The 15,131-nt window shown below is 48.1% G+C and overlaps 1 protein-coding gene across 1 annotated transcript in view; it reads right to left on the reverse strand.

Annotated features, from left to right (window-relative positions):
• The window catches only part of LOC109507374 (receptor-type tyrosine-protein phosphatase F-like), a 182,987-nt gene that overhangs the window by 36,740 nt on the left and 131,116 nt on the right, over window positions 1–15,131 (reverse strand). The window contains exons 17-18 of the mRNA XM_019856751.1: window positions 9,206–9,363; window positions 4,114–4,226 (exon numbers count right to left, since the gene is read on the reverse strand). Of these exons, the coding sequence (XP_019712310.1) occupies window positions 4,114–4,226; window positions 9,206–9,363 (271 nt within the window). The remainder of the gene's footprint in view (window positions 1–4,113; window positions 4,227–9,205; window positions 9,364–15,131) is intronic.

Here is a 15,131-nt window from a genome sequence, read left to right on the forward strand (position 1 = left end):
CCCCCCTCCCCTCGCACAACCCCATCCGCTCTTGCTGTTTTCTACAGTTATTGGGGCGATTTATTGCTAATCTGTTTGCGCAAATTCCCCCATGCGCCTTTGATCTTGGCTTAAAACACATTGCCGAGAACCCGTGCGATAGATCACAAAGTCAGCGCGGAGTTCATCGCCCATCTTGCATGTCACTCTCACACCACTCAAAGACACATGAAAGATGTTCCAGTTCATCCCACCTTTGTGACGCTGCCAGATGATCGCAAACATTTTTTTTTTTTTTAACAGTTATGAACGTGCAAAATGACACTAGGTGAAGAGTCACATCTTGCTGCTTCACTACCAAGCCAGAGAACTCCGGTTCCTCGAGAGCCCGTTTTAGGTCCCCCTCCCTACTCCAACACACCCGATTTAGTTGCTGATGATCACTTCAGGCCTCGACGGAGCTTGCTGATGAGCTGACCATTTGAATCGGGTGTGTTGAACCCGAGGAGATCGAAAACAGGCGGGATATGGCTCACGAGGTACCGGAGTTCCCTCGCCCTGCACTAAGCCGAAGGAGCATTACGACCACAAACCGACAACGGTCAACGGTAACGAGGCAAACAAAACAACCTGGCGTGATGAGCTCCGCCCAAAGACAAGGGCGATCGCATCCCATGGCGTTTTTTTTTTTCCACTTACGCAATTAACCTGGAGCCACCTCGCGATCATAAACAAACAACTGTTTACAGGCCGAAGATGTAGAAAATGATCTCCGTGGGCGAGCCACATGCTGCTTCACCCAACGACAAGGTCTCCTGACGACTCTTTTTACCACGGTTTGGCTGAAATGGAAGGTAAAGACGCAAGATAGCCGAGCTCGCGTAGAACGTGCGTACGCTCGGCTATCCGTGGAGTGCCGGTGGGGCGGGGTGAACAGACTGCTGGGATTGTGATGTGGAGAACACAGAATGGGGCGAGTGACAAACACAGTTGACACCTGGCACCACACCAAAAGTAGTCCAGTTCAGTACTCGAACGCCACGATTGTTTGGCAGAGAATCACCACTTCCGGTGAATAAAAACCTGCACACAGTTCAGTACTCGAACGCCACGAGTTGATTGTTTGACAGAGAATCACCACTTCCGGTGAATAAAAACCTGCATTAGAATTTTACTGAACTGTACTGCTGTGGTGGAGGGTGGGGAGTGGGCATGGGGGATGGGGGCTTTGGGCGACATAGCGGACTAACTTGGTGTGTTGGGGCTGCGGTGAGTGCTGGGACCTGTGGAAGAAACGAGAGTCACGGAGGAAAGAAGTCATCAAGGAAAAAGAGTGGCACTCGCCGGTTTTGGAACATTGTGGACCGGCCACACGTTTACTCTGGAAACAAACACAGTGCGGCTCGGCCTCTGGCTGGTGGATATCAAGGCTGGCGGGCGGTGCCATTTTGACAAACAGCCTCACACGAAAAACTCAAACTTCCAGAAACAGCTTCGAGCGGGTTTCACCCCCCCCCCCAAAAAAAAGCCCCGAATAAATAAAAAAATGTTTGCCACTATTTATGTGAGCAATAACAGGTCTGACTTGAAGTGGAAAATTTTAGAGAAGGGAAATCAACTTTGCATTGAGAGAATGTGGGTGCACAAGTTGACTGAGCCTTTTAGAAGTACACTTGCGTCGGAGTCGGCTATTCTTGACATTTCTGCAGGCGCATCTGAGAGCACGTGCCAAGGTCCGCGGGGAGCCTCCCCGGCATCAGAGGGATCTCATCGCTCAAAGGGATTTGTCAGGCGAAGGCAACACAAGAATTTCCAAATGCAAAGACAAAATACAAACGCGATTGCTTAACGCTGAACATACCCCCAGCCCCAGTTATAAGAGGGTGTGCACACTTGTGCAACCAGATTATATCAATGTCTTTTGACTTACTTTCTCAAAAATACATTTTTTTCCAACTGAGCTGTAAATTGTGATTATTTGGATATCACAAAAAGCCGATCGTTGAGGACGGCGGTGTTCATTTTTGATAGCCACTGTAGGTTCAACGAATCGACTTGTTGCTGGCTACACTTAACAACAATTACAATCAAGGCAGGAATGTTCCCCCGCCGCCGTGCGACAATCACGTCAAAAAGAGAGAGAGAGAGAGAAATGGCGGCTTAAGTCTTGCACGGCTTGGTGAATATTTGATAATAAATGCCTCTTGTCGAGACGACCCGGGAAAAGACGGAGATCAATGTCGACGTTCCGGCAAAGCAAGGGGGCGGCAGAGAGCGCGAGGTGGGAAGAAAAAAAAAAAAGCGAGATTATCAAACAGGAGGGAAAATGGAAGACAAAAGGGAAAGAGAGGTGGAGTGGGAGGAGGGGAGAACAGGGATTCTTTACAGCGCCAGCCCTGCTTAATTCCTCTGCAGGGATTCAAAGAGGCTGAGTGTGCGTGTGCGTGTGTGTGTGTCAATATGGTCTCTAATAACACGAGAGAACGAAAGAAGGAATGTACACACGCGTGCGTGTGTGTGTGCGTGTGTGTGTGTGTGTGTGTGTGTGTGTGTGTGTGTGTGTGTGTGTGTGTGTGTGCGTGTGAGTTCCTGGGTTGACATTTTCTCTCAGCTCCATTGTTCCCTCCACCTAGCTCACCTTGACATCAGAGGCGGCAGCGACTCATTACCAGTTGGGGGGGGGGGGGGAGAGGGGGAAGCAGCTGAGGGCGAGAGGCATGGAGTGGGGGAGGAGAAAGATAGAAGAAGGCTGAGGTCCGACACCTCCACTAAAACCTCCCCGCTCGGCTACTGTGCGTCAACAGTGTGACAGAGCTGGAAGGGCTTGCTTTAAAATCTCCGTTTTGCTTCTGCGAAAGGCTACAAAGGGGGGAAAAAAAAAAGAGGCTTGCAAATGAAAACATTTCGAAAGCGAAGACTCAGTCATGGTGACGGGATTGTGTCTGTTTCCGAGAGGACTGACTGAAAGAAGGCTTCTCTGTCTTGAAGCCTTTGCTGCAAAGCCGCGATTTTTTTTTTAGAGATTGTTGATGCGGACGCGCAAGTTGATGTGCACTGAACTGGCTCGAGACCGCCATCCGACCCTTTGGTGCGCGACAGGCTGCGCAAAGGGTGACAGAGCTGAAAATGATCTGTTTATGTCTTCGTTACGTTTGTCAGGAAAAGGCTACAATTGGGGGGGAGAGACTGGCTTGCAGTTGCAATGCATTGCTAAAGCGACGAGTCAGCAACCGTGACGGGTTTTTGTCAGTTTCAAAAAGTGTCTGAAGCCTTCGTCACAATGTCAGGGTTTTTTTAAAAAAATTTTTTTAAGTTTGGTTTAAATCTCGTTGCCCACCGCCCCCCCGGAGTGGACCGGTTGGGCCTTCCGACCTCTGTACGCGACCGCCTGCCCAAATAGTGACAGAGCTTGAAACGGTCGGTTTCAATCTGAGCTGTGCTTCTCCAAAAGGCTTACAAATGAAATGCTACGAGTCAGCAACGGTGATTGGATCGTGAAGATTGACTGAAAGAAGAGCTCCCCCAGATGTACCAAGACCTGTTTTTTTTGTTGTTGTTGTTGTTTTTTTAAACTCTTGTTTTAATGGAACTGCAGTTGGTGGCAAAGAGATATGAAAGCCATGCATGCTCCAGCATTTGACTCAAATTTCCTCCTGTGCTAGCGTAGGGCTATGATTAACGACGGCAAATTCTAGTTTAGCAAATTTCGGGATTCGTTGCTTTTAGAGGAACAGAACTTTGTCTTAAACTGACGACTCCCGCGAGCCGCCTCCGAGCGCCAACAATCTTCACGATAGCATTGGCGGCTAACAGTACAAAGCGACGCGTTACTGATCCGCTTCTTCCAAGGTCACGCAACTCACACGGTTCATTTTGCATATTAGCTGTAAGCCCCTGGATGAGTGTGTCATCCCATCATGTTTTTTTTTTTTGACTGATGCAGTGATGTAAATATCTTAAAAAAAAAAAATCTGGACGCGTCATCTAATTGCAAGGATCAACTGACTAATTAATCAAAAACAATTAGTTGACACATTCACACCCGCAGGTTGGCGCCAACGCAACCATATGTCGACGACATGCGTAAGATGTGAAAGTGGGGTGGGGGGGGGGGGAGCAGATGTTGTTTCCTACCTGGCGTCTGGTAGTTGAGTCGTCTCATCTCCACGGGGTCGGAGGAGTTGCCCAGCAGGGAGTCTTTCACTCCACCCGACTGCTCGTCCTTGGGCAGGGGTGACGCCCGCTTCCTAGAGAGACAAACAAACAAACAAACATTAAAGGGGCACCCAACTGCGAGGCAGTCATTTGTCCACTTAAGTGGAAATGACGGCATGATGAGAGTGACATTGATTCTTTTTTTCGATGCAACGAGAAAGAGAAAATTGGCTCTGGCAACTTCCTCAGGGGTCCCCTTCTTGACAATATCTGGATGGGTAAAGGACAAGCAGAAGGCTCCGCAAAGCAAAGTATGAATAATTATGACTATTATCATGACTATCGGCATCATCATCATCTATTCTTGAAGAAATTGGCCAAGAGAGCTTCTCGAAAAGATTCATTCGTGACTGAACTTTTTTGGGGAATCACTGTTTGTTTCGGCCTCCTGGAGAGATCAGGGCTTGATTAAACGTCCCGGAATAATTGGTTTGAGCTGAATTTACGGTTTGCCTGAACCTCACCGAGGGATCAGTTCTTTCCCAAACTTGCAGAATGTTTCGGTTGCTGAGAAAAAAAATCTGATGGAATACCGTTTTTGACCGGGAATTTCCGGGATTGATCACAGTTCAGGTGAACTACCTGGAACAAACTGCTCTCGGCAGAAGCTTCTTGGAAGGACCCATTTTGTGACTGAGCTTCCGGGTTGGATCGTCTTCATTAAATCTCGCAGACGGTTGAGGTCTTGACTACATTTTCAAGATGTTTTGGTTTTTGACAGAATTGTGGCGTAATCTTTTCTGGACTGGACTTTCTGGATTTCTTAGCAAAAGCTTTTTGAATGATTCAATTCTGAGTGAACGCCCTTGTTGGATCAGCGTTTCATTGGACTTGATTGGCTACAACGTTCTTGTCTGGAACTTGCTTGAATTATGGTTTTTGGATGATCTTCTGGGTATAGGTTACGGTTTGGCTGAACGACCTGCTATGTTCGTGTTCATAATCGAACATCTTGGCTGGATCATGAGAAATCCGCAGTCCCTCGAAGGCCAACTGTGGTTCGCCGAAGTTATTTTTAATTTTCGGACGACTTGTAACAACAGAGAGAATTAAGTCCTGGGGCTCTCGCGCGAATCAAAGAGCGCGTAAGGATTAAAACTAAAACCGTACGTCCGCACAAAAGTCCCAAAGTAGCGTACGAAAAAAATATCCGACCTATCAAGCCGTGTGTACGTACATACACGCGCCTGTCGGACATTTTCCCTTGATAAATTACCGAATTGGGGAACCCGCACGTACCGCCTTCGACATGGCCAAATATAAATAATCCATGAGTGGTCAAGGCGATAGCAGCAAAATGCTGGCCAACGCTTTGTCAAAGGTGAATCATGGCGACAATGCTTATCAGCGCGGTGGAGGCAAGGAAGTGGATATTGTTTGGTGGCCTGATTGGCACCGGACAAAAACAAAAAAAGAACAAAAACGACAGGGAGGACAGAAGGAGGAAAAGGAAGTCGGTGATCCCCCTTACCTCCAAAGCCTGCGCGCGGGCACACACACACACACACAGAATACACAGCGTTGATAAGGGAGACCTCAGCCCATTAGCCTCGTGAGTCATGCAATTAAGGCGATAGAAAGACCATCATTTTCCTGGAGTGGTCCAGACTCGCTTTGGATATATGACAGCTGCTGTGTGGGAACGCGCACACGTGCATATGTGTGATTTTCGCAGTTGTGTGTATGCGTGCGTGCCAACAACACGTTGTGTTTACAGTCTTTCCAGAGCGAGAGGGAAACAGGCGGTTGCCGTAATTAGCTCATCAGCCGGGTGGCACGATAGCGGATAATTGAGACCGCTTTTGCAGCACCTGCGTTGCCTGGCGGTTCTTCGCGTAGGCTCGGCCCCGCTCGGCTCGGCCGAGCGGAACCCGGTCCATCGGGTGGACAGGCCGCATGTATTGTATAGCTCAGACGGCTAGCATCTGTTGACACGCGCGCCTTGCTAACGGGCCCCTCTGACTGCAAATGAGAGACGCCCGCTGGAAATGTCGCATCTCAACGCGCCCCATAAAAGCGCGGCTTTTCAAGACGTGCGGCCGCCCGAACCCGCAACACCTGTTACGTTAAACGGCGGGGTCTTAAGCGAATGCTAGCAGCGTGACGGAGAATCCAAGACCAGCATCCCTTTCCCCTCCGAGAGCCGGACTGTGTCCGGGGAGGCAGTTGACGACTCGCGCATGTGTGCTGACCTCAGGTTAAGTCATTATAAAAAAAAAGAGATAAAAACAACCTTGATTGGGATATTTTTAACGATGATTTTTTTTTTATTTGACACTTTTAGATCATTAAAAGCGCCCCGTGTCAACGTGACCCTGGAACATTCTTGCCAATCTCAAGAAACAAATGCAACAGGAGGGTTAAGCGCTGGCCTCCTGCCATTTCTGTAAGGTTGTGCGCGTCATGCTTCAAGTGAGTGTGAGAATCTTCCAAAGAGTTGGACGATGTTAAGTGTGCGCGCGTGTGTGTGTGTGTGTGTGTGTGTGTGTGTGTGCAGTAAGCGGTATGCTTAATGAGCGCATTAAAAGCCCTTTGTTAAGGCTTCTGCCTGGAAGAACGGCTCTCTGCGGCTAATGCCAGCTTAAAGACGGGAACATTTCTTTTTGCGGCATTTTCCCCCCCAGCCTGGCATTTACTTGACAATGGGTCACTCTGCAGCCGTGTGCTGCCTTGGTATTCACATATGGGGGAGGGATCGCATGCCGAAGTCGGATGGATAAGGAAGCACAGCACGGGCACACAGGACTGATGTGATGACGAACACGGCCACCACGTGTGGAGCATGCACATGTCAACCTCACATCTCACACCTCCCGTCACTTGCTTTCACCTGCTTTTCAAAGGAGATGCTGGCCTGATGTTAACATGTCGAAAATGTCGATGCTGCCCCCCAAATAACATGTTTGGACACACAACCTTAAACGACTGCAGTCCTCCATGTTCATTTTTTAAAAAAAATTGGATTGCCGGCTTTTCATTTCCAGCAGCGGATGCGTGTTACTTTTCCACCATTCAAAGCATGCAGCAACATTTCACACTGTTTTCTGCAACGACGCCTTGCGGCAGAGCTCCTTCAGGTTTGCTGTGTTTAGAACTTGGAACTGCCTTTACAGCAGCTCCTGTATTTTGTTCGTCTACTTCTTCCTTTCATCACTTTGCTGCTGTGAATTGGGAATTTCTCCATTGTGAGACTAATAAAGGTTTTCTTATCTTATCTTGGAAGTTTACATTCCGCATGAATATTTCTCGAGCAGATGGAGCCAACCCCCACACCCGTGTCGCTTAATTTCACAGCTTTGACCATTTTCCACTTGCCCCTGAATGGATCCGCATGCAGGGCTCATCTGTGGTGGATAACGATGTGAAAATGGAGATCAATCGTTTTACTTTCAGATGGCGCTGTTGTTCCCCATTCAAAGCATGCAGCAACGTTTCACACCTTTTGCTGTCTCGTCACTAAACCGGAAAAGTGCCTGTCGCTCATTGATGCTGGACAATGTGTGCAAGTAATCTTTGAAATAATAACGATAATATGAGTGGACCACATGGTGCTACTCATCCCCCATTCAAAGCATGCAGCAACGTTGGACAACTTTGACTGCTTTCTGCCTCGCTACTGTACCGCTAAGCGCGTTGCTCACTGGCGTTGCCGTTTACGACGCCACGTGCTGCGTTCAAAACTAATTTCACGTGACTCGTTTTGACCTATTTATCAAAGACGGAGTCTGTTGCGTTTCGCGTCCGTTCAAAGCAAACAAACATGACTTGACGAGTCCATTTAGTGTCTGCTTTCCCTCCATTTTGTCACAATTTTGAACGTGAGAGGAAGCAGACCCACAGTGAAGACCACACAACACAAAATGGAGGACGCATGACTGATGGGGAGTGACAGTACCCACCTCTCCTGTTTGCTGCGTTCATTTCAAAAAAAAAAAAAAAAAAAAAAAAAGGGAAGGAGAGGGAGGGGATTAATAGGCAATTATTATCCTCTTGTTTTAATCCAGCTCTTTGAAAATGTCAAGCATGAGATGTTACGTTTCCGCGAACAACTCCATCGCAGGCTCTGGGTTTGGCAAACGTGCAGGTGGCAATCACAGCCGTTCTGGCGAGGACTCAATTATCTATCGCTTTGTGGGTTTTATTGACAGAAAAAAAAACAAACAAAAAAAAAAAAACTCCAAAAGGTTCTCTCAGCATCCAGCCCACACTCGCTCCTGTCAATCTGTCGGCATGGAGAAAAGGGCTACCGCGGAGGCGCAGCGGCGGGTTATCCGAGGCCTGATTTCAAGCCTCGGCGAGTCTCCTAGCGGACTGTGAGGAGGCGCAGGGGCTGACCGGAGAAAAGGTTGGCTTTTGAAGAACGTTGGTTGTTTATTTGAAATGTGATGACTCATCAGGATAGGATGATCATCAAACAGTCGAGAAATGAGTCAAGAAAATAGACACGATTTGTCATGAACAACAACAGCAAAAAAAAAAACAAAAACAAAAAAAAAACAAGCAACGCCCCATATTTATCGTTGCATAAACGAAGCCAATTATTTGTGTTAATTTCATTTGAACTACTGGCTTTTCATTTTTTTTTAAGGTCATTATTTGTCCACCACATACGCTTGTTTTTATTCCTAATTGAAAGCACGCGACAACCTTCCGAGTTGTCCACCTGACTGCCCTGATTCTGAACTGATTAAGCGCGTCACCTGAGTGATGATTTGTTTTCCTACTGAAGCCACTCGTCCGCAGGCCAAGAAGCAATTCCTGTTTGCACTCTTACGACCAATAAAAGAGGCGTGTGACTTGTTGAGAAAGATTTTGGATGAGTAGAATTTTCTGAACGTTTTTAAAATTTTTTTTTTTATCTCGACCAGGAAAAACTGAAAACAGGTTGGACGTGCCGGTAGAATATCAAGCAAAATTTGGATACGCATCACAATCATCGCGTCGGCTCTTTCAAGAAGCGGACATTCCGCATCACGACTTCCACGCGCAAAACATGAAGAGAGCCACTTACTTTTTGTAGAGCAGGATGGCTATGACGACACTGATGATGAGCACCACGGCAAACACGGGGCCCATCACCCACAGCATTTCCGTCTGCTCCGCACCCCGAGCCAGCGACTGCGAGGTGACCTGGATGAGGTCCGAATAGGGACTGGCGGAAAACGTCATCTGTTGGGAGGGGAACAAATTGTGAGAGTTCAGAATTTTCATAAAATTACCGTCGCATCGGCTAAGGGAAGTTGCGCGACGGCCATTCGGCGTCGAGTCATAATTATTCTGATCGTATGACAGAAGTGTGGAAAGAGGAGTTCAGAACATTCACGAAGGGTTTTTGTCACTGAAGAAGACCAACGTGACATCAGCTATGGGAAGTTAAACTACAGCCACGCTATGGGGCAAAATTTCCGCTATGTCCGACACTTGCCGGGGAAAACAGGAGTTCAGAACATTCCAAACATGAGTTGCTGACAACAGACGTGACATTTCGCACAGTAGAAAGACAGCTACAGTACATCCGCTAAATCATCGCGTCAGAAAAATAGGACGTGTGTGTGTGTGTGTGTGTGTGTGGAGCCAGAAGTTCAGAACTAATCTTTTCCATTTCCATTTTAAAACAATTAAAGTTAGCAGCAACTATTTACGGGGGGGATCATGAGGACAGAGATCTAATGCAAAATGTTTCTCGTTTCTTATGTTCATAGATTAAACTGTAAAGACTTGAATATGCTTTCAAATTCATCTGACATTACCCTTAAAAAATAATTGGCTCACAGATGATTTGATTTTGAAGTCGCGCACAGTGTGGCAAAGTCTCTCCGCAACTTTCCCGAACAAGCCGAGCTAAAACGAGTTCCTCGCCAACATAAAAAAGATGGCCGGCCGTCTTGCTCGTCGAGACCGATCGATTTAATATTTCCTTCAGGCCAATTACTGCTTTTGGCTGGTGTTTCGTCTCCCTTTTAAGCAATTTACCTCACGTAACATTTTCCTTTGGAGTGACGGTTCACACCTTCAAATGACGGCGGCAGAGGAAAAAGGCGAAAACCGTCTTTGAAGCCATTTAACCGTTTTTCAGAACCCCGCCGCCTTGGTTAAATGACACACACACGTAAGGCGTGGTTTACTCTTGGGAGTCATGAGAGCTTTTGACACCCGGAAGAACGTGCGGCGTCACGATGAAAAGGTCTGCAATGACTTGTGGTCACGAAAGGATGCTTGAGCATGGTAAAAAAAAAAAAAAACAAAATTTAAACGTGAATTCCCGAACTAAGCCCAAAAAGAAGTTTGTCTCAGTCGCATGTGTTTTTCCACCGCGTCACACCAGAACGATCCAAAGCAGCCTGATGAGACTTGAGAGCGGGGTGAGCAAGGGGAGCCAGAAAAATGCCCCCCCCCATCCTGTCCCAACCTCCGGGTTCTGCTCAGGATAAATGGGGGTCATCGCCTCTCCTTCATTAGTGTGCGCGGCATGATGATGGTTGAACGAGGGCAAGGGAGGAGGGGGTGGGGGGGCGCCGGCGACAGGGGGCGTATAAATGAGACATCTCGCCCTCCCCGGTCCTTCGTCTTCAAATGGCGGCGAGGAGGAGCAAGACGAGGCGAAGGCGGCGTAGGTGTGAGACGGAGGTACAGCGGGAGAGCGGCGCGACAGACGACAGCGCCGCAAAGCTCCTCATCATTAGAGCTCAGCGTGCTACTCATTGCGCGGCGATGTGGCGACGCCATTCGGGAAGGGAGGGGAGGGCCGCCGGTGACAGATCGCGGGCCCTGACGGGGGCGAATCGGGCTCCCAGCGTGCGGCGGCACCGGCGGGCCGCGGTAATCCGCATCATTAGCGGCACAGTGGCCCGCTCCGCGGCACAAAGGCGGATATTAATTGGAAAGATAAACCGAGATGGGCTCAAAGTGGGATATGCACTTCTGTTATCGCAACTTGAGCAGGGAAAACGGGCGCAGCGTGTGTGTGTGTGTGTGTGTGTGTGTGTGTGTGTGTGTGTGTGTGTGTGAGCTGCGCCGGGGAAAATGCGGACACGCATACACGCGGGCGAGTCAAGTGTGAAAGTGAAAAGGTGACAAAATTGCTGGAACGAGGTGCCTGAATTAATGAACCTGCGATCGCAATGACACATTTCTGCCAACTGAGGGTGCCTGTGAATCTTTTCAAGGTGGAACCGAGATGCTTGAGCAAGCTCTGACTTGTTGCCTTCTTGCAATTGGAAAATCTGCTGCCCACGCTACACCCAAAAAAAAACACAGTCATCAAAACTTAATTCCCTCGCAATTTAGGGTTGTCCGTTTGTCCCGTATAAGAGGGGTGAAGTTGACGAAAATCTGTTGGAAAGCCCAAAATAATTCTAAAATGGAACTTCGAACCAAAGCAGCAGAATTCCTGTACCTTCCCGGGCAGGGGATCTTGAGGCAGTTTTTTGTGGGTGTACCCGTTCATGATAGACAAGTACATCAAATTTCATGTTACTCAGTCAACCATGCTTTGCAGGTCGCATCAGAAGCGCAAAGTAGGGCACCGACTGCCTTGCTCAACGCCAGTAGTCGTATCTGTTTCCCTACGCTTACTCGCCCCCGAGTGTTTTTTTTTTTTTTTTTTGCTGCAATTGAGTAAAACTCCTCCGACCAAAATATGAGCAACGGCAACATCATACAAAGACATTTTCGTGGCTTTGAACTGAGAAGGCGAAGCTTGAAGGCATCCGAGTGGCAGCGTAATTACAACCAGCCGTTTGCAAGTCTAACCATAAAGCGGGAACGAGACCACCGCATTTAACGCTGCGAAATGTTGATTGGATTTATATGACCGAGCGGTACCGAAAAGTTGACCAGAGCCGCCGTGGCCTTCTTGTTTACAAGCTACACGCCGATGAGCTGAAATGCTCGATGATACAGAATGCAAAAAAACAAAACAAAACAAAACAAAAACAAAAACATCTCTTTATTGCGGCGAGATCCAAAGAAGCGGAACACGACGAAGTCCACAATGGTCATTTCAGTGCGGAGCTGCTGTGCGACGTGGCTCTCATCAGATTTGAGTGCCGTTCAATTGGATGATCTCAAGTCCTCTGCCGTGACACTTGCGCTTAGCAACGAGCATCCTTTGCCATTTCCCTTTCGAAAAGCGCAGCTGCAGTCATTTGTTACGCCACACGGGCAGTGAAAAACAAAAGTTTTTTTTTTTTTTTTTTTTTCCCAGGATCCCCCTAAAGGCCACATCACGCTGACCGTTACTGCCCCTACGGTAGGAACAGGAAGCCCTTTGTTGTCCGTCCCCGTTAGTGTGTGAGCGCTCTTTTGTTTTTGGAAGATAATCGGAACCTCCGGACACCACTCGGGATGGGAAAGACCCGCTCTTATGCAACTTGCGTGTTCACGACGAGACCGAGTCTCATCTGGTTGAAGATGCAGCTGAAGTAGACCTCGGCCATCTTATCTCCGAGTACGTGAAACGAGTTGTTTTCAGACGGGGCTAAGAACTTCATTGTCTTCTTAAGGACCTGGCTTAACTGGACCTTGACAAATCATCTTCAAGGGTGTGAAAGTTTCTTATTGGCGACCTGACTTCACGGGAACTTGACAACATATCTTTTCGGCATTGCGAAACTTTTTGTTGATGACGAGCCAAAGACTAATTTGTCTTCTTCAGGACCTCGCTTACCGTGACCTTGACAAAATCATTTTCAAGGATGTGAATCTTTTGGTTTGTTGCTTACTTCTTGGAACTTGACAACTCAGCTTGCCGGTGGCGGTAGAAAATAATATTGATGATAAAGTGATCTTATCAGTGGCAACGACAAAGTACATTTGGCAAAAGAATGTCACATCAAGAAAAATGCTGGCCGGACTGATGGGCCACGTCAAACTGCCCGCCAAACTTTTGTTCATTCAAATGAGAAACGGCGTCATTAGCATTTTAGATGACTTTGACGAGTAGCGGAGGCACCACGACTTCTTTTTTCCATTCAAATGAACTCGAGGAACTGCGAACGTCGCTTTTTCAGAGATGTATAGATGCACACATAATAGCACGCATGAAACATCGGTGGAGTTTGCAGCCGCCAGTGCCGACTCCCACACTCAGCTAGCAGCTGATGAAAGCTGGCAGCAAGCATGGAGACAACGGGAGGAAGAGATGTTCTGCTACTTGCACTATATCCAGTCTGTGATCTGGCCCTTGGGCTACACCCCCCCCCTCCCCCCGCATCACCCCTCCCCCCTTCACTCCCCGATCCCCGGAGCTCCCAATCCGCAGTGCGTAGGGAAAAATACCAACACATTTGTTTCGATTCGCTGTTGACCCTGCAAGCCTCTTGTCTTTCCCAAAGTGGCTTAAATATGCCGCGGGGGGGGGGGGGAACAAACACACACACACATGCAAAGACAGCCATTATGTGTTTCTTGCTGCCTCCCCTGGGGAAGCCCACGCTCGGCTCCTCATCCGAGCGTGTCACAGCCAAAAGGGAGGCGCGGGGAAGTCGTTGAAGAGACAAAAAGTGCAAGTTGGAGAATGATCATGTGCCCCTTTTGCACACTGTGCGTCAGAGGTGGAAAGCCTCGGCAGAGCCGGCATCTTTTGTCCCGCGCCTTGCATCCAGAACGCGACAAAGTGTCATTGCGGCTTGACGCATTCGGATAATGGGCCAGTGTGTCGGATTACCGCACTGCGCATAAAGCTCCACCGGGCCGGCAGAGATTTCATAAATAATACGATGAAATCAACAGATTCTTGTTTTTTTTTTTTTTTTTTTAACTTTTTTTTTTCACTGAATGCGATCATTTAACTCACAGAATGATGAAGGATAAAGACGCTAAGTATAAAATAATCTTTGAAACGTATCATATTCACAGTATTAACTGTACCGGCTTTTTTTTTTTTTTTTTTAAATTTATACACATATGTGTGTATATAAATAAATTCCAATAATCTTTCAGACATTTTTAGGGGCGGATGGTATCAGATGACTTTTTGTCTCTTCTGGGATCATAATTTGTGCTCACTATTGTTGAAGCCTTTCAGGGACGGCGCTGACTACAGTGGACAGCAGATCATGTGATCAGGTTAAAGGGTTAAACTATTAATAGAGGCCGTTCTAAAAAAAGAAAACATTTTTGGAGGGGGGGGCATGATTCGCTCATGGGTTCTCGCTATTGGCGTCGGGGCTAAGTCCCGATGAATCGTGAATAATGAGGGATTATTGTACGGCAGGACTTTATATGACGCGGCGCTCGTATTTTTGATCAACCGCAGAACACAATCATTGACAATTTGTTTGTACAAGAAATCAGACGCCAGTCTCCTTCCCCTGCCTGCGCGTCTCATCATCGGCCGTGCAGGATGAGAGGCCTCCCTCTCTTTTCCCGCCCTCGCTGCGGCACATCACACAGTATTTCATGCTAGCTCCCCTCCCTCGCGCGCCTCTCGCATTAAATGATACTGTTTATACACAGCGGCATCTATCATCCCATTTCACACTTCCCCGGGCTTGTTTATCCGCCTCAGGCTGCGGGGCGACGCGAAGGCACACTACTCCCTCTTTCTTCCTCGCTTCCTTCCTTCCTCACTTTCCCGCCGCCTCCAAAGCTCGGCTGCTTCTGAAAACTCAGGCGCTGCCCTTTGATCCACGGCGGCGAGGGGGGAGGGGGAAGCGGTGACGTCGTTTAAAGTCCGATAACGAGTTGTTTTTATGTCAACAAACGCCCGCTGAGTCGCTTGCGGAGCGCGGCAAAGGGGGCTTCTGTGATGCAATCGGCCAAAGCGGCCTCGTCATCGCCACTTCCGCCGCGCGCCAGGACCGGCGCAACAATCGACTGTGCTTACAGTTCTCACGTTCTTCCGAAGGCGAGGAAAAGCAAATTCGGTGTGAGTTTTGACGCAGTGTGCTGCAACCCTTCGATTTATTTTATTATTATAATTTTTTTTTTTTTTT

This window comes from Hippocampus comes, unplaced genomic scaffold (assembly GCF_001891065.2).
Source record: "Hippocampus comes isolate QL1 unplaced genomic scaffold, H_comes_QL1_v1.1 scaffold105, whole genome shotgun sequence".
Taxonomy (NCBI): domain Eukaryota; kingdom Metazoa; phylum Chordata; class Actinopteri; order Syngnathiformes; family Syngnathidae; genus Hippocampus; species Hippocampus comes.